General features: G+C 33.8%; 1 protein-coding gene across 2 annotated transcripts; it reads left to right on the forward strand.

Moving 5' to 3' along the window:
* Positions 1-62: 62 nt before the first annotated feature.
* LOC128203157 (coiled-coil domain-containing protein 6-like) lies at positions 63-18298 on the forward strand. Of its 2 annotated transcripts, XM_052904455.1 has the most exons (10): positions 63-285; positions 3787-3936; positions 7909-8037; positions 8764-8867; positions 9132-9289; positions 9704-9860; positions 11137-11297; positions 11875-12035; positions 13067-13091; positions 13713-18298. In XM_052904455.1, the coding sequence occupies exons 1-10, from the start codon at positions 64-66 to the stop codon at positions 13727-13729; spliced, it is 1284 nt and encodes a 427-aa protein (XP_052760415.1). In that variant the 5' UTR covers position 63; the 3' UTR covers positions 13730-18298. The 2 variants fall into 2 exon arrangements, with proteins under 2 accessions (XP_052760415.1, XP_052760406.1); XM_052904446.1 differs by lacking the exon at positions 13067-13091.
* Positions 18299-18670: the final 372 nt, after the last annotated feature.

Genomic DNA, 18670 nt, shown 5'->3' on the forward strand with positions numbered 1-18670 from the left:
TCTGGACTACACATTGTTTATGTATTCGATAAAGCGCCTCATACACATTGTTTACAATTTGCAATGGCGGACAGCGCGAGCGAGTTGGAGAGCGATACGAGCTCTTTAGACGGGGGAACTATTGCTAAAACCTCGGCCCAGTCTCAGACAGAGCAGCTGAAGAAGCGTGTTGAATCACTGCAGCAAGAAAATCGAGTGTTAAAAGTTGAGTTGGAAACGTACAAACTAAAATGCAAGCAACTCGCGGAGGAAAAACAGGAGCTGAAAAAAATGAGTGTGAACATTGTAAGAGTCTGTTATTTGATTTTGGTATACCAAATGAAAATAAAGTATAAATACTTTTAAAGTTAAATTAATTGTCTACATTTTCAACAGACTGTCATGTCGAATGATTGGTGTTTAGATGTGATCGTTGTCACTTGTGTGTCACACATGTTCATGCATCCTTTTGTGAGTCATATCTATATTTAACTGATAACAATACTTGAGTATGTACATATCACAACTTCAGTCATTGTCACATGTTTGTCACAATATGAACTACCTCTACAAGGTGCAACCAATCGGAGTAGTAGCAAGCCTGAATAGTTGAAGCCAATTAAAATCAGCACATTTTTTTTTTGTAAGAGCAGGGCTTGACGCTTATTCTAATACTTGGTTGTCCTTCGGGCAACCACCTAGCCATTTTCACTTGCCCGTCCTTCGGGCAACCACCTAGCCATTTTCACTTGCCCGAATGGATTTTTTACTTGCCCAATTTTTGGGGGCTCATTTTGTTGTTATACTTCACATCAAAACCCATTTCCAGATTCAACCTGCACATCAGGGCTTGCTGTATTTGAAATAAATGTTGTCATGAAATTTGTAACTAATAGCACATACATTCAAATTATTAAGGATGAAATAAAATTGAATTATAAGAACGAACAGTCAACCTCTTATTATCTTAGCCTTGTAATCTTACATTTATTTAGAAGTAAATTACAATTTATCGCAATGTAAAGTGAAATCGTAAAGTTCCAAAACCGAGCATCCGAAAATTGGAGCAATCCGAAAAATAGCCAAAATGACCATTCTCGCTGTGTCTGAGTCCAGGAAAATTGTTCCCCCAAGACTCGACCCAGCGGCGTTTTGGTTTATTTTCATAGCTGGTCTTTTTCTCGGATGACTTAGCCTTTTTTCGTTTGAAACATTAAAAAAACTTGACAGTGTCGACTGTCAAAACACCATTTGTGTACATTGTGAGGGCATTAACTGGAATGCTAGCTATATGGATTTGGTGCAGCTCACGCGATTGGCCAACGGATCTACTCGAGCTCTATCGGAAAATATTCGGCAGTCTTCGCCATCGTAGTTTCGAATGAAAATGTCAGAGGAGCTCCGTTTGACCCGATTTTTCGAGTCAACAACCAATGAGTGCATTAGTTTCGGTTTGATAAATACTCTCAAAGAAGGAGAGTACGGACTACTATTTTTTACCCGAAAAGTCGCCACTATGACAAGTTTTTTTTTGTTACTGCCCGATCGGGCAGGTAGATTCTAAAAACTACTGCCCGTCTGCAAAAATTACTTGCCCCGGGCAATCGGGCAGTGGTTAATGTCGAGCCCTGAAGAGCACTCATTGTTTTACCCTGACCACTTCAAAGTGTGGCTCCAAATTCTTTACCACTTACATACATGTATTAACATTCTTGCATTGCCATTATGACAAATCAAAGTCTAGTTTCCCATTAATATTCCAGTAATTGTACACATATATATGAACTGTATAAGTATATATTTTTTTTATTTTATTAACCCTTTAGCACATATATACTAGTATGGCCGACATTGCCCATTAGCTGATTTACAAACATATGGCCAAAGGGTCAATTTAATATTTCAATTTTGCATCTTTCTTTTTGTAAACAATATCCCGGAAGTTTATAAAGGTAAAGCTCTGCATTAAAGATATTGAATTTCCATGACAAATATTGTCTCACAAAATTACGGAAGTATTTATTTATACTGCCAATCACAGGTGTGATATCCAATTATGACGTAAGACCACGAGCCGTGAATTGAAAATCCCCGAGAATTCCCCAAATTTATTGATGCATAAATCATCAAATATATTACGTCAGATCACTTAAGCATTTAAATAAATAAAGATTATAATTATTTAAAGATTAAAGTTTGAATTAAAACAATAGAAATGATGTGTAGCTGAGAAAATAATGAATAAACTTGCTGTGAAGCTGATACATGTCCAGCATGGTTCCAGCCGTAAAATAGTTCAGGTTAACCTTTGTCGTCTGTCAAATTTGCAAGTGTCTGGATGATCATGATCACTATTCATACAGAAAAAATAACGGTCTCAGATTTCTTTTTGACAACATTTTATGAGGAGGGTCATAAAGTAAAACAGACACCATGGACTTGATCAATCTGCTGGATGACACAGGATATTCCTGCCATATCTCTATGTATTATACACTAGAACATCAATTATTGGCTTTTTTATCCAGATGGGTCTTTTTTATGGCAGGGGTAATAAAATTTAGATCGATCCAAGCGTCTTTTAAACCCTTGATTGCATGAAATTATGACATTTTAAAGTAATGGTACATGTCCATCTTCGAAATGCATTTATAGATGAAACAAAATAATTTAATATTTCATCATTGACACCATTTATTAGATAATTTAATTATCTGTAAAAAATAAGTTCACATAAAAAAATTTGGCCGCAATTATTGCAAGTAATATTGATTTAAAGATCATGGTACTGTTAATTTCTCTCCTTTTCAATACCCCTAAAAAGGGCCTATACAGATAGGACTGCTTATCAGTACATCTATGATGGCTATTGACTGGGAGGTGTAATCTGGCCACTTGCCTATGTGCTAAAGGGTTAAAGAATATGACGATATTTTATTGAATGAATTCTTCTTTTTTAGGCCTTATGATTTTTTTAGCATGAGGGCTATGTACATGTATTTAACACAAAGTATATCTGAGTATATCAACTTTAGTAATGTTTATTATGTAGCGGCAATACTAGTGTTTGTTATACATTATTTGTTAAATTAATTCATACTAAAACAATGAAATTTTTTTTTTTTAATTCCTGATCAACAAATTAAATATTGCGCACATGCACTTACATGTAGCTGTAATTATTAGAATTGATATTGTATGAAAGGAATACATAACTATCAAGTTTAACTACACAATGCACCAGTGGGATGACCTTTCAAAATCTAGTATAACTTTGTGGCAAGTGTTTGTGTTGCTACCAATTCTTTTGTGATCTTACTTGGTCTACATGTTTTGATAAATAAAATATATTTCTTATGCTGGGCTAAAATTTAAATGGGGTCAACTTCATTATTTATTGATTACAAGAGAAATTTTACTGACACAAAGTTGAACAAAATAGTTAATATTATTGAAGATAAGAATACTATTTTGTTGAGTATGCTAATGTTCCATGTTGAGAGAATGCAAAATGATAAAAAAAAATCACTAAAAGTCTGAAAAACCATTTTGTAAGTCGCATTTTAACACTAAGATATACACTTCAAACTTGGGTCAACTTCCTGTTGGTACGTCGCAATTTCTTTGGTACTGCATTTTTTTTTTTTAAATAATCTAAAATCTTTATGTGGTTATCCTGTTTTTGCTTTGGTTTTGTAAATATTGGACATACAGAAGTTTCTTAAGAAATTGATCTGCAGAAAGTAAGGACATCAATAGAGTTTTGTCTCAGGTCTTCCATTACATTTTGTTCAATTATTATTTCAGCAAGCTCGTGCAGAGCAAGAAGAGGAATTTATCAGCAACACATTGCTGAAGAAAATACAACTACTCAAAAAAGAAAAGGAATCTCTAGCCATGAACTATGAACAGGAAGAAGAATTTCTTACAAATGACCTTTCCAGGAAACTTCTTCAGGTATCAATCTATTAGACAATAAATGTTTTTGTACATTTAATTTTACCCTGTCAACTGATATGTCATAGGTAGGTAGTACATGTAATTATTTTTTTTCTAGTCTGAATATTGTAATGTTCAATGAATATTGAAAGAGCTGGTCTTAATCAGGTTTAGCATCTGTTACCATGTGGCTTGTGCACTATCAAAAGCACCTTATACTGATAAAAAATTTTGCAAATGAAATTATTGTAGTGTTTGAAGGTTCTGGTGCATTAAACGATTGTTGCTTTTGATTCACCCCTAAAATATTCGAATTAAGTGCAACATCTATAGCCTGTTAATCTACTGCACGCATCAAAGAAAGCGGGGTGCGGGGTGATACAGGAATCCAGTGGATTTCACGTGAAATCCACTCAAAACGTGAAATCCACTCAGAACTCAGTTATTTTAATTAATATTTTTTTTTTTGTATACATATTAGAAAGTGCCTCATGAAGGGTTTATATTTCAAATTTTATTGAAATTGGTCAAAAAATAAAGAAGTTAGAGCAATTTTTCATTTTTTTCCAAAAATAGATCGGAAATCAAAGTGAAATCCAGATTCCGATAAGTGAAATCCACTCATTACTCATTATTTTAATAAATAATTTTCTGTTTTTGTATATTTATTAGAAAGTGCCTCATAAAGGGTTTATATTTCAAATTTTATTAAAATTGGTCAAAAAATGAAGAAGTTAGAGCAATTTTTCGAAAATAGATCGGAAATCGAGGTGAAATCCAGTTTTCGAGAAGTGAAATCCACTCACAACTCATTAATTTTAATAAATAATTTTCTGTTTTTGTATATTTATTAGAAAGTGCATCATAAAGGGTTTATATTTCAAATTTTATTGAAATTGGTCAAAAAATGAAGAAGTTAGAGCAATTTTTCGAAAATAGATCGGAAATCGATGTGAAATCCAGTTTTCGAGAAGTGAAATCCACCCTCAACTCAGTTTTATTAATTAGAATTTTTTATGTTTTGTATACATTTTGGAAAGTGCCTAATGAAGGGTTTATATTTCAAATTTTATTGAAATATATCAAGAAATGAAGAAGTAAGAGCAATTTTTCGGAAATCGAAGTGAAATCCACATTTTGGCAAGTGAAATCCACTTTTTCAGACGTGAAATCCACTCACAACTCATTTATTTTTAATTTTAAATATATTTATCAAACTTCTTCATTTTTGGACCAATTCCATTTAAATTTTAAATATAAACCGATGATAATGCCTTTTCAATATTTGTTCAACAAAAAAATTGTTAAAAATAAATTAGTTATGAGTGGATTTCACGTCTGAAAAAGTGGATTTCACTTGTCAAAATGTGGATTTCACTTCGATTTCCGATCTTTTTTCAAAATAGGTCTACAACTTTCTTATTTTTGGATCAATTTGGATAAAATTTGAAATATAAACCCATTATGAAGCCCTTTCAATTATTTGTTCTACAGAAAAATTAATTTGTTAAAAATAAATGAGTTGTGGGTGGATTTCACGTCTGAAAAAGTGGATTTCACTTGCCAAAATGTGGATTTCACTTCGATTTCCGAAAAATTGCTCTTTCTTCTTCATTTCTTGATATATTTCAATAAAATTTGAAATATAAACCCTTCATTAGGCACTTTCCAAAATGTATACAAAACATAAAAAATTCTAATTAATAAAACTGAGTTGAGGGTGGATTTCACTTCTCGAAAACTGGATTTCACATCGATTTCCGATCTATTTTCGAAAAATTGCTCTAACTTCTTCATTTTTTGACCAATTTCAATAAAATTTGAAATAAAAACCCTTTATGATGCACTTTCTAATAAATATGCAAAAACAGAAAATTATTTATTAAAATTAATGAGTTGTGAGTGGATTTCACTTCTCGAAAACTGGATTTCACCTCGATTTCCGATCTATTTTCGAAAAATTGCTCTAACTTCTTCATTTTTTGACCAATTTTAATAAAATTTGAAATATAAACCCTTTATGAGGCACTTTCTAATAAATATACAAAAACAGAAAATTATTTATTAAAATAATGAGTAATGAGTGGATTTCACTTATCGGAATCTGGATTTCACTTTGATTTCCGATCTATTTTTGGAAAAAAATGAAAAATTGCTCTAACTTCTTTATTTTTTGACCAATTTCAATAAAATTTGAAATATAAACCCTTCATGAGGCACTTTCTAATATGTATACAAAAATAAATAAATTATTAATTAAAATAACTGAGTTCTGAGTGGATTTCACGTTTTGAGTGGATTTCACGTGAAATCCACTGGATTCCTGTATCACCCCGCACCGAAGAAAGCGTAGTGCCACCATTAGCAATTGGGCCATCCTTAAAAAGATGAATGTTTGCTGTAACGCGACCGACTCACGAAATTACCGCGACTCAACTTTTTTTTTAGGCCCTCCAGGACGATTTTTTTTTTCGCATCTCCGAGCGTACGGAAAATAATCTTTCCGCTCATTATATTTTCTTTCCGCTCATTATTTTCCTTCGGCTCATTTATATTACGTCATGCGGTTGACTTTTGTTTTTATCGACAAAATGGCCGACGAAGGCGAGCGTGTAACCTTTGCGGTTACAGTTATCGAGAAAAAGGGGCCTGAAACCATATTCCATGCTCGAAACTCCATTAGAAAATTCAGCACAAACGAGTCCTGGTTTGATGTCTTTTCCGCTTAAACTGAAAATGACCCTGAAATAGATGAACATTTTGAGAAAATTGCGTCCGTGCAGGTGTCCTCGAATCTGGAAAATCCTACACAATTCAGTCCAGATACTTACGATAAAATAAGTGTCTTATATGACTTTGACAAGACTCTGAAGTATGTCACGATCACAATTAAAACTACACCACAACAGGAAGAACAGTGTTCAGCTTCTGCACCAGCACTTCAAGCCAATGCATTTGATATCTTGATGAGGACTGATCCTATCTTAAAAAAACCTTCAAAAATTCCAACGGATAAACCCAGGTTCAATGGTATGTTTTATACTTGATTCCAGACAAAAAAAGTTAGTCTTTAATATTGGTTTTATATTGAATTACATACATAAAGAGCTTGGCTAGTACCATCTGTATTGATTCGGCAGATTCAGGCTAGGGAATTTTTATCGTTAGATATGCGCCTCGATATACCCTGATTCGATAGGTATATTCATTTATTAAGGCGGGGATCACTCCCGGCAGTCATTTATTATTCGCCTGGCATTTTTAATTGTTTCAGAATACAAAGTACAAGACAGAATCTAATTATGTAGAAAAAATCAATTTGCAGACAACTCGGGCATTTTAATAGATAGGATATTCTGACATGAATAAAAAAGTATCCAGAACTGTGTTGTCTTTCAAATGAGGATGATGGAATGAGACATGTCTGATGATAGTCATCACACTGTACTACATGATAATGGATTAATGGATGAGGTCTGTCCAAAATGAAGTGTCAAGCAATCTGAAATGATAAGAAACTTATTTACTGAGTAATTTAAGGCACACAATGGGAAAAAAAATAATCCCTACCTACCTACTCACTGTAAAAATGATGGGTAGCGTTACAGCAAACATACAATTTTTTAAGGATGGCCTTGAGCATATTCTTTAAAGTTTCAATGTGGAACTTATTCATAGGTCAAGGAATGGGCTCATACACCTGATATCCATATAATTATGATCAGTTTGCATTGGTTTCACATCAAATTATCAGCCTTCAATTACTGTCTTTGAAGTGCCAAAACTTACTGTTCCAATTACTTTAGTCAGCAGTAGAAATAGATATTGTCTTTGTTTCAAATGGGCATTATGAGCATGCTTTTATAGGCTGAGTGATGAGTTCGCTTTGCTAAGTTTATTTGCAAAATCAGTAGTAACAATTTTCAAAACATGAAACATTTTATATCGCTGCTTGCATGAACATGACTGTACGTGTCACCTGTATAACAGCTGCGTCATGAGAAGGTAGAGTTGGAGCAGACTTTGGAGAAGGAACAAGAGTACCAGGTGAACAAACTCATGAGGAAGATAGAAAAGCTGGAGAGAGACACCGTAACCAAACAGGCAACACTTGAACAGGTAGGGCTTGCTGGGTAGCAGAAGTGTTTTGCAGTCAGTAGGGCTAACCATTTCTTGACCTACAACTTGTCATTTTGTAAATCTAGATAAATTGCGCATTCACATTTGAAGAGGAGAAATTTGTTTAACTAGAACAGAAGTAATCTTCTATGTTTTTCCATTTTCATGTATCTTATAGACTTCTATGCTTTCATTTACAGACTGTTAAATGAATATGAACATTAAAAAAAGTAATCATAACATCATTGTTATGTGACTGACTTTCAATGAGAAAATTACTCCCTTTTGTCCAAAATTGGTGAGAGAATTTTAATTTCAGTGAGATTTTTAATAAGTTATGAATGAAAAAAACACTGACTGGACTGACATTTTGTGAGGTTTTCAGAACACTACTGATATTGTAGAGGCTTATTAAATGCAGATTGAAACCCGCATAAACAGTCCTAATCCTTGTCGCAAAAAAACACTTGATGAGCAATATCAATAATCACCAGCATTCCATAGTCGCAACACTTAAATATTATGAACATTGATAAAGGCCATAGGCAACAAGGCTGCTGAAACTTGATAAACAACAACAAGCAAAAAGGCACAAAATACACAAACTGCAAGCAAGCAGAAATCTCACATTAATGTTTTTTTAATGTGATTAAGACGATTTTTATGCGAGAAATCATGAAAATCACTGAGTTTTTTATAAGTTATATTTAATTTATGTATTTCCAGTTACGTCGTGAGAAGATTGAGCTTGAGAATGCCCTTGAACAGGAGCAGGAATCACTCGTCAACCGCCTGTGGAAACGTATGGACAAACTGGAGGCTGAGAAAAGGTTGGGGCTCTTCTTAATATCAGTTACAGATGCTGTTAACATTTGGCAAAAAGAAAGATGTTCTTTTCAAAGAATTGTGATATTTCCATAGCCTTAGATTATTTAGATTGATGGTAAGATTTCAAATGCATGTCCTTAGGTATTATTAAAAATGGAAAGTAATTACATCAATATTGATGGTACATGTAGTTGATGGTTTTGATGGATGTGAATTTCTTCGTTAAGTCTGTTTTTTTGGTTCTTACTAAAGTCTGTCTTCTCTAGGTTGCTACAGGAGAAGCTGGAGCAGCCTGTGACCGAGCCCCCGTCTCCACGAGACATCAATAATGGGGACACCGCAGAGAATCTTTCCTCCCACATTGAAGGACTCCGTGGGGAGGTGGCCCGCCTCCGCAGGATGTTGCAATCAGCACAACATGAGCGTATGTTATTATATGATCTTAGTACAAGTATGGTTTTGAATTTGAAACCAGTATAATGTACACACTGAGCAAGGTTTGATGCAGTTTTAGATTCAGGACTTAAGTCTGGTTGTTTACGTTTTCTTGTATTTGGGCTTGACAGTGATGTCATTGTTGAAGATTTGTTATGCATGTGTGTTAAGTCTGTTTGATCCAGGCATTTACGGTTAGTATATCATTTTATGTTAGACCTCCCAATTACCATTATCACCTATGGCTCCTTTAGTGTTTCAAGCCAATCATACATGTTTATTTCTGCTTTAATTTTAATTCAAGATTTTGGCTAGCACTTCAAATATCTAAGTCCCAATCTAGAGTATTGTAATTATTGATTGCAACTTTAGTATGATTGTCAACCTGTACCACTGTTTCCAGATGAGGAGAAAATGGCCCACTATGCCCAGGAAGAGCGGCACATCCGGGAAGAGAACCTACGTCTACAGCGTAAACTACAGATGGAGATGGAGAGAAGGGAGAGTCTGTGTAGACACCTGTCAGAGAGTGAGTCCTCACTTGAAATGGATGATGAAAGGTAAATGTTGTTGGGTGGATGTTTTAATGTTTTAAGTTGATGAAATTTGTATGTCACTTGGATTTTTTTGCTCTTACCCTTCACAAATAACATTTCTAAACACTGAACATCTAATGTCTCATTAGTAAATAATGGTGGTATGATATACCTGTACTCTTACATCCCGTTAAGTTTTACAACATGAACTTTTATTGAATTGACTGTATTTTGGACAACATGTGTATGGTAAAGTTGTATGATGTCCTTATATTAGCAGTGCAACATCATTTTCCAAAGCTTTTACCAAATTGCCTGATTTTAGGAAAGAGGTTCGATTGCAGCTAATGGCTTCATCTTTTATTCTACACTTATATAAGTATTTTGTGAAATGTAAATTTGTGAAAGTAGCCTTTTACTAAAAAAACATGGGATGGTGTAAATTGATTCTGAAATATTTTGATTTGTTACAAGTGAATTTGCTTCGATGGATAGTTTATATAGATCAATACTCATTATTTTGTGAGAGAAAACTGCCAGAGCATGGATTCTACTTTTTAAATACTCAAAAATTACTAGTTGTCTGGTTAGGACAGTGCTTAGCGCACTTGATAAGTTTTGGGGGTATATGGCCCCTTTTCAACTGTTAATTTGACAAAAATATGGTCATTGGACAATAATTTTGGTGTACATGTTCACCACCATATAGTACAGCATAAGATTGACTTTGGTTACAAACCACTAACTTTTTATTGAGTTATGGTTGATTTTCAATTAAGAAAATGTGTTGTACGAACAATTACTGATAGTAGGGTTGATGACTATAAATGATTTTTGGTACACATGTTCAACGCCATTAAAAACAGGTCAAGTTTATCTTAGGCTACAAACCAATGATTTTTAAAAAAGTTCTGACCTTTTTTCAACTCAGATTTTCCCCACATATGCAGTGTCCGAACAATAACCGGTCATCAGAGTTGAAGCATTTAAATATTTTTGTACATGTGTTTAACACCATGTAATTCAGGTCAAGTTTCACAATTTCTTACTGAGTTATGTCCCCTTTTAAAACCCTTAACAAGTTGTCAGGACAATAACTTATGACAGGGTCAATAGATTTAAAGAATTTTTGGTACACATGTTAACACCATAAAGTTCAGGACAAATTTTACTTTGATTACAAACTAACATTCTTGAGAAGTTATGCTCCTTATGGTCAAAATCATCATCTTAATCTCAGTCATTGTTGTCATTGTTGTTGTCATCATCTTCATCATGTAAACTTGATTTTCTCGTACAGGCACTTCAACGAGATGACAAAGCAGCATGACATGAGCGGTGGTAGCGCATCTTCGTCTGGCTACGGCGGCCCCAGTTCGGGAAGCAGCCATATGCGGCCCCGCACTGTCTCCAGCCCCATACCATACATCTCACCTAACTCGTCACGACCACTGTCTCCAGGTACATGTTTATTCATTTTTTTCCAGAACTATGTAATACAATGAAGGCATGGATTACTTAATAGTTATGAGTAATATAACACCAGCTGCAAGAGATGTAAAATATTTTTTAAGCAAGTCATAAATCTGAGAGATATACTTTTATTGTCAAACCCACATTTGCGAGCCAGAAATAGTTGTCACAACAATGAATTTGCCCAAGGTTAATCTTGACCAAGCATAATAGGATTTTCAAAAAACTTACCATGAAGGTTCACCATGATGAGGAGGGGTGTCATGCATAAGACCCAGGTCGCACCTGAAAGGTTAAGGTTACACATAGTGGTCAAAGATTGACCTCAAAAGTCAGGGTTGGAGGTCAAAGGCTGAAATGATCTTCTTTGATGCAATTGCATGGAAGAGTATTATGTCTCTGTCAATGGCTCTTTCAAAGGGCTCAACCTGTCACCATTTGGTGTCTAGTTTTCACATTTATTTGGTAGTCTTTTTTATGTCTCTGTATCAGAAATGAAATGACGGTCTCATTAATAAGAACATAAATTAACATCTTTATTACAAATCTTGTGTTTGTTTCACAGCATCTGGGATGCCGGCAATATTCAATCCACCAAGTCCGATGCGTCGTAACACAGGAGAGTCAAGCTGTAGCAATAGCCGGTCTGCATTCCACCCACCAGGATATGGCACTTCACCGCCTGTACACGGACATGTACCCATGCAGCACAGCTCTGGGCCACAGGTTTGTAGTCAAGCTTCATGTCAAACAGTTTCTGCATTATTGTATGATATCAATCATTAATTGATAAAAGCTATTTTTATACCCCAGTTCACAAAGTGAAGTGGGGCTATAGGAATCATTATAGGAATATTTAGGAATCAATGGACGTTGTTATATCCATCCGTCCCATTTTTGTTTGTTCCATTTCTGTCTTGTCCATATCTTTCTCTTTCCTGTTCGGATTTTAAAATCATTTGGCAGAATTGACCACCATAGCATGAGGATGTGACGCACACAAGATCCATGTCCATACCATCAAGGTCAAGGTCACAGCAACCTTTTGAACATAGTATGTTTTGCCCTTCTGATAATAGTTTGTGACTGGTCCATATTAGGTTGGATTTTAAAATTATTTGGCAGAAGTTTCTTTAATGAAGGTGCTTCTAGTTTATTCATGGTTTGATTTTGAAATGATATGGCAGGAGTCAATTATAGGATATGAATAGTGTGACTGTCTATCTAATCTGTGTCTCAGTATTGATTAGTATTTATGCCTTCGGTGTCCTATATATTGTCCAATCAATAATTTAAGAAGCCTTTGTCCAATCATCACCAAATTTGGTCAGATGTATGTGTATGGGCATTATATCTTTGACAAGTTATGTAACCAGCCAAAAAGCTCAAGTCACACATGGTACTGTTGACAAAACACATTTGTGTAGCAAGGTCCATAACTCTGACTTTTAAAATTATTTATTACGACCTGATTTTTTAATAAAAAATAAAGAGATAAACATTGGCATTTCATTAAACATTACATCCCTCGGTACTCTTGTGCCAGTCATACTCCATGAAATACATTAGCATTTAAGTTATCAGCAGTGGATTATAATTATGTACATCAGTTAGCTAATTAAAACTTAAAGGTAAACTTAATTAAGCTATCTTTATGTATCATTTGCAGATTGTCTTGTTCATCAAATAATGAATTTTATAGTAATTTTAAGCTTTTATACAAAAACATTTTTAACTTTTTATTTTACAATTGGTAGAATACATCATCTTTGAAAAGAAAAGGTAAAATTAAAGGCATATATAGCATGAAAAGAGTCTTAGTATCTCTGTAATAGTATATATGTATAAAGAGCGAAGTTATCTGTTTTCCACTTTATGTCTTGCTCGTAACTATTTCTTTTTGTCAGCTGCATGGCAGACATATAGGGATTATTTTGTCAAATTGTTGGGTGGCGTCACATTTACGTTTCTGATCAATAACATCAGAATGACTTGTTGTGTGATTTTGGTTTGTATATTGACCACGGTCAGTAGATAATGTCTATTGATTTGGGGTCAGTAGGTCATAGTGACCTGTACTTAAATGTGATATGCACTCCCAACAGGTGTCACATCTGATTTATGAAATTCTTGTTCCATCTTTAAAAAATAACTTCCTATTTCTGATTTTTATTATTATGTTATATGATTAATAATAAATTTAATATCAGTATTTTTTTTGATACATTATTGTGAAAGGCTTAACTTTTCATAAGATAGGTAGCTGCATACATGTTTTTTTTTAAATAAAAAGGAATCAAACACTTTAAAATGAAAATCAGTAGTAAAATTTTGAAAAACAAGTTCAAATTACTTCAAGTATTATGAACCATGATGCAAAATTGAATGAAAATATTTTTTCAGAGGCGGTCCTCAGGTGACAAGTTTGTGAGGCCAAGCAGTTACCCTAGCATTGAAAAACAGGACAAAACCTGATTACCTAGATAAGGAAGGAGAATGGAACAGCTATCCATGTGCTATCTCTCCAAGTCAAGTTGGAGTCAACTACAACAGCAAACTTTACATGTAGCATTCTACCATCATTTTCTATCCGTGCTTGATCGTAGTTTGTGAGTCAGCTTTGAAAGTCTTAAAGGCTTCAATGCTGCAAGTGCTCGCTTAAGTTCACTTATTTCTGTTGTACATTTAGTCGTTTGAACCAGAGTTAAATATGAGGTGGTTATTTGTAGAATATATGATGTCCTGCTTACTCTCCCAGGATTTATTACACCTACCATTGTATTGTTTGGTGCTATATGTTTGTGGGGTCCCTTGTCCACAAATTCTTCTTCTTTCTGTTGATGAAGAAACCATGTTCAGATAGAAACCAGTAACTCTATTGAATAGTTAAATTCCACTTTAAAAGCTGTAAGTGGAAATGTCCTAGTATCATATTTTGATGAATTTGCGATATTTTTGTGTAAATTGAACTTAAGCCAATATTTAGATTAAAAACAAGGTTGAGATAACAAATACAGCACCTTTTTACCATTTCTATGTTCCTATGAATTCAAATTTTTGGGAAGTAATGACTGAAATCATGGAATGAAACTGAGCTCTGAGGCCTAATCCAGGTCGTAAATTGAAATGATCTTAGTGTCATATTTTTGTTATTTTACTTTTTAATTGTGTAGATTAAGATTGAGCCTGTATATGAAATGAAGATAAAGTTTAGGAAACAAAATAAAACCTCTTCCATTTGTGATGTTAATACAGATTAAGATTACTGTTGTTATGACTAAAACCATTTAATTAAATGGACTTTTGGACTTGATAAACTGCCATCTTGACTTGATAAACTGCCATCTTGACTTTATAAACTGCCATTAATTCAATATTACTACCATTTATATTTAAAGATGTAGGGTATACATAAAAACAAGTAATGGTACTGATTTAATATGGTTAAGTTGGCATTCAAGTAAGGCAGCCTGACTTTTGTGGAGTTTGTTTGCGCCCATTAAAATGCAACTCCAGTATGTGATATGACAGGTTGCTTTACTTGAATAGCAATCTTAAAATGCTTTTTTTGTCTGTGATGTTTATTATTATTAAAGTTGCAATTAAATTGCAAGGGGCTTTAAATATAATGTTTGAATTTGTTATTTGGTGTTGTACATTTTTTCATGATTACATGCATGTGCTTACTGTTTTTGACAGTGCATTGTTGGTAGAATGTTGCATTACAATTACATGAATGATTCGCATATACTGAATTCCATTGTATGCCTTTATTACAGCTAAGTTATATTTCCTTGATGTTGTATCTGTTTTCTTTAAAAATCATTACTTACACTTCCGAGTATTATTACCGGGTACTTGTTGTTTTGTTAGCACACACACACAGACACACACACACATTCACATTTCATTTTGTCACAGTAACCTAATGTTACAAAAGACATCATGCACAAATGTAGTTTAGTATGTAGGGTATTTCTTTTACTTCCTTCCATTGTTGATGTAAACCAGTCGAGGTATAGCTTTGCGGTCGCCGCCATTGGCCTGCAACGTTCTCTATAACTAATGAACAAATGAAAGTTGTAACACATGTTGCCAGACATTAAACACACGTGCTGCCCAAATATTGTTATGCTGTATTGAACTGGAAATATAAGTTGAATGCCCTCAGCCTATGTGTAGTTGTCGCTCCAAATATTGTATATAATATTAGCTCTTATGATTAGCATACTGCTTTTTTGTTGAGCCAATATTGATAGTAAAGAAGCTGTTGAAATGTTGAAATTGATGATATAAGTATACTTATATATAAGATGATTATTTTCAGTATTATATAAAATATGACATACTTGGATTACGTGTAGTCAGTCTAAGATACATGTATACGGTGAAAATTAACACTTATACATGTCTAGCTGTTTGATTGTTTCTTCAAAGGCTGTCACATTTTGCTCTGAGAGGCAGATTTCACTGTCTTATTAAGCTTAATTCAAGTGCATTCATTGGGTTCCACTGAGTCTATGTTAACCAATCATCATTTGCTGAATCCATCATGTGTTTAATTCAATGGATGTTGTTTTGCTCCGATCTCTCGTATTAAGTTGCTTTGTTTTTTTCCCTATCTTTAATAATGACAACTTCAAGGAACAAATCTCATTGTTGACTACAAAAATAGCAATCAGAATGCAACATTCATTTGGAATACACTAACATTTACATAGGAAACATTTTTAAGTGAGTTAGAAAAACTAAAAGAATTATAACTGTATTATATGTGCAATATTCAGTTGTAGTAAAACATGGCCGGAAAGAAAACCCACTACTTATACTTGCCAATTCATTAAAACCATAGTTAATGATGAACATGATAGATGAATTAAAAACCATACATGTCTTTCATTCACATTAATTTAAAAAAACTTGATACTAACGAAATATTGTTTGTAGTATTTGGAAGAAGTGAAGAGGGAATGGCGTTACAAGAAATCTACTGGAAGACATATTATGTCAGTTTGATGAAATGTTAGGCTGTATAGAAGATGTAATTGTCTTGTTGGGTCTTGTCATGTCATGACCTATCACAACCTTGTCGCATGTACCTCCATTACTATTTCACCTACACACATGAAACTTAATAGGAATGTTGGTCAGGGGCAGACGTTGTGCATGCCCAATTTCTGTCACAGTGCACAGTCTTACAATAATTAAAGCCCTTGATTTGCTAAAAAATGGTCTGAAGAATCTTGTTTATCTTATGGTCAGCATATGAGTTACAAAATTTATGGACCTTGACATAGTAAAAAATGGTCAAATCTCAGAAGAATCTTGTAGCATGTTGCACAAATGATTGTACAAACACTCCTGAGACTTTATAAGTATGTTGGTGAGCATGCTGTTATGCACTGGAAAATTTCTTTCACATCCGTTTGTTAATTTCACAATGTTACTTCAATTCTAATGAACACTAATGAAAAACACCAGTATCTTCATTCAAACAAGATCACTTATTGGACTTATTTTAGTTGAAATATCAAAAATTATACATCTTTTTCAGTTATAACTGAGAAAAGTAATGTCAACAATATAAATAATGACTCATCATAAGATGATTTTTGTCATGCACGGGTCGGAGTGGAAGCTTGCCATGTAAAAACAGTTACTGTAATTTTGCTTGACTGTGATTATAATAGGAGCCTTTCCTAGTCACAGTGTATACCTCTATGCTTAAACAAGAGTGCATAGATAAACTGATATGCATGTATAATGTATACCTGTATGTATTGCCTATTTAGTTTGGTATATTAGGTCTGCATTAGTATTTTTGTTCATTTTACACATAATATTGATTTATTCAAGAATATTCAATAGTATCCTATTATTGTAATAAACAAGAACCATTAATTCAACAATGCGTTATAAAGGTTATGTAACTCCCCACTAAGTTTGATTGTAAATGTGATACACAATATCAAACGCCACACAGCAGTTACCTGCCGGTGACAGTTTCCTCCTTTACCATAATCACTGCCACCTATCGGGAGATGATGAACAAAATCCCAAGTCACCATTCAAAACTTTTTTTTTCTTTCTTTTTTCTGGTTTTGAAAACATTATTTAATGGATCTTTGTTATTATATTGCATTAATATATGTAAAATAATCACTTTTGAAAAGTCTTATAAAGCTTAAAACCAGCTATTATTGCATGTGGGGGCAGAGATCTCTGCTTGTCAAGGAAGATAACTGCGTAGGAGTTTGACACAATATAATTATGTAGGCATTACCACAGGTGATAGTAATGTAATAGGTGATACACAATATTATTTGGTATGATGTCTCGAGATTGTAATGTGCAACGTGATATGTGCATGCATCTTGTAGAGAAATTTGCTTCATCATGAAGAAAAGAAATTTAGGTATTTTAAAAGCCATGGACTCTGTGTCATAGGCTTGTGGAAACTTCAACCTTTTAAGATAGTCAAATGAAACTTGATACACGTGTTGTCAGAGACCATACATACTTGTATAGCAAGGTCAATAACTCTGGATTTAATACTTTCAATTAGTAATGCCCCTTTTTAGACTGAACATCAGCAGACATGCATTGTCCCCCTTCTCATCGATTGGTTAGTCCACTTGTTACCATCATGTTTGGTATCCTGTTCATAGTATAATAAATATTGTCAATCAAAGCATTTAGCAAACAGTTTAGAGTAAAAAAAACAACTTTTGCTAGGGGGTCCCCCCAAAAATGAATTTCTAGGAAATGTGGATACTTTGCAAAGGGCTATTTGTGTGTTTTAAAGCTGTAGAAAATTTATATATCCGAGACGCATTAAACCAGTGTTAGCGACTTGATTCACAGCTCAGAATTGTTTTATATCATGTTTTATTATAACAAAGCAAGTTCTTTCGTTGTTGATTTATTTGTGCTATGTTATATCAACATTGTTTTGTATGAGTTTGATGCCAATAAATATTTGATTTTTCCTTTCTTGTTTGGAATTCCTGAATAGCTGGCGTATTATTGAATGGTGAATTGCAATATTGAAGAAATCGAGATATTGGGTGTTTGTTGACTTACAGTTTTACCCCAGGATAAAGTTCTAGAATATTAGGAAGATCAAGGAAAGCTGGGAAAAACTGGTTCTGGCGACAATATTGTCATTGAAAGGCATAAAGCTGTTGACAGAGTATGCCAAATCTTTTGTCTCCTAACTGGACTAGAAAAATGTTCTTTAAAGGTTGGTGGCATAACTTTTCAAGACAATTTCTATTTGGAACTGTGGAATTGTTTAAATTTAAGTGTTGGTAAAACTTATCTTTTTTGGAACTGTGTTATTTTAAGTATTTGTAAATGTT

This window comes from Mya arenaria, chromosome 2, assembly GCF_026914265.1.
Source record: "Mya arenaria isolate MELC-2E11 chromosome 2, ASM2691426v1".
Taxonomy (NCBI): domain Eukaryota; kingdom Metazoa; phylum Mollusca; class Bivalvia; order Myida; family Myidae; genus Mya; species Mya arenaria.

Bases quoted from the DNA above. Each gene is read 5' to 3' on its own strand.
- LOC128203157 (XM_052904446.1), top strand. From the start codon at position 64: ATGGCGGACAGCGCGAGCGAGTTGGAGAGCGATACGAGCTCTTTAGAC. The intron at 8,868-9,131 runs GTTGGGGCTCTT...TGTCTTCTCTAG, and splicing joins AAACTGGAGGCTGAGAAAAG to GTTGCTACAGGAGAAGCTGG. The intron at 12,036-13,712 runs GTTTGTAGTCAA...ATATTTTTTCAG, and splicing joins AGCACAGCTCTGGGCCACAG to AGGCGGTCCTCAGGTGACAA.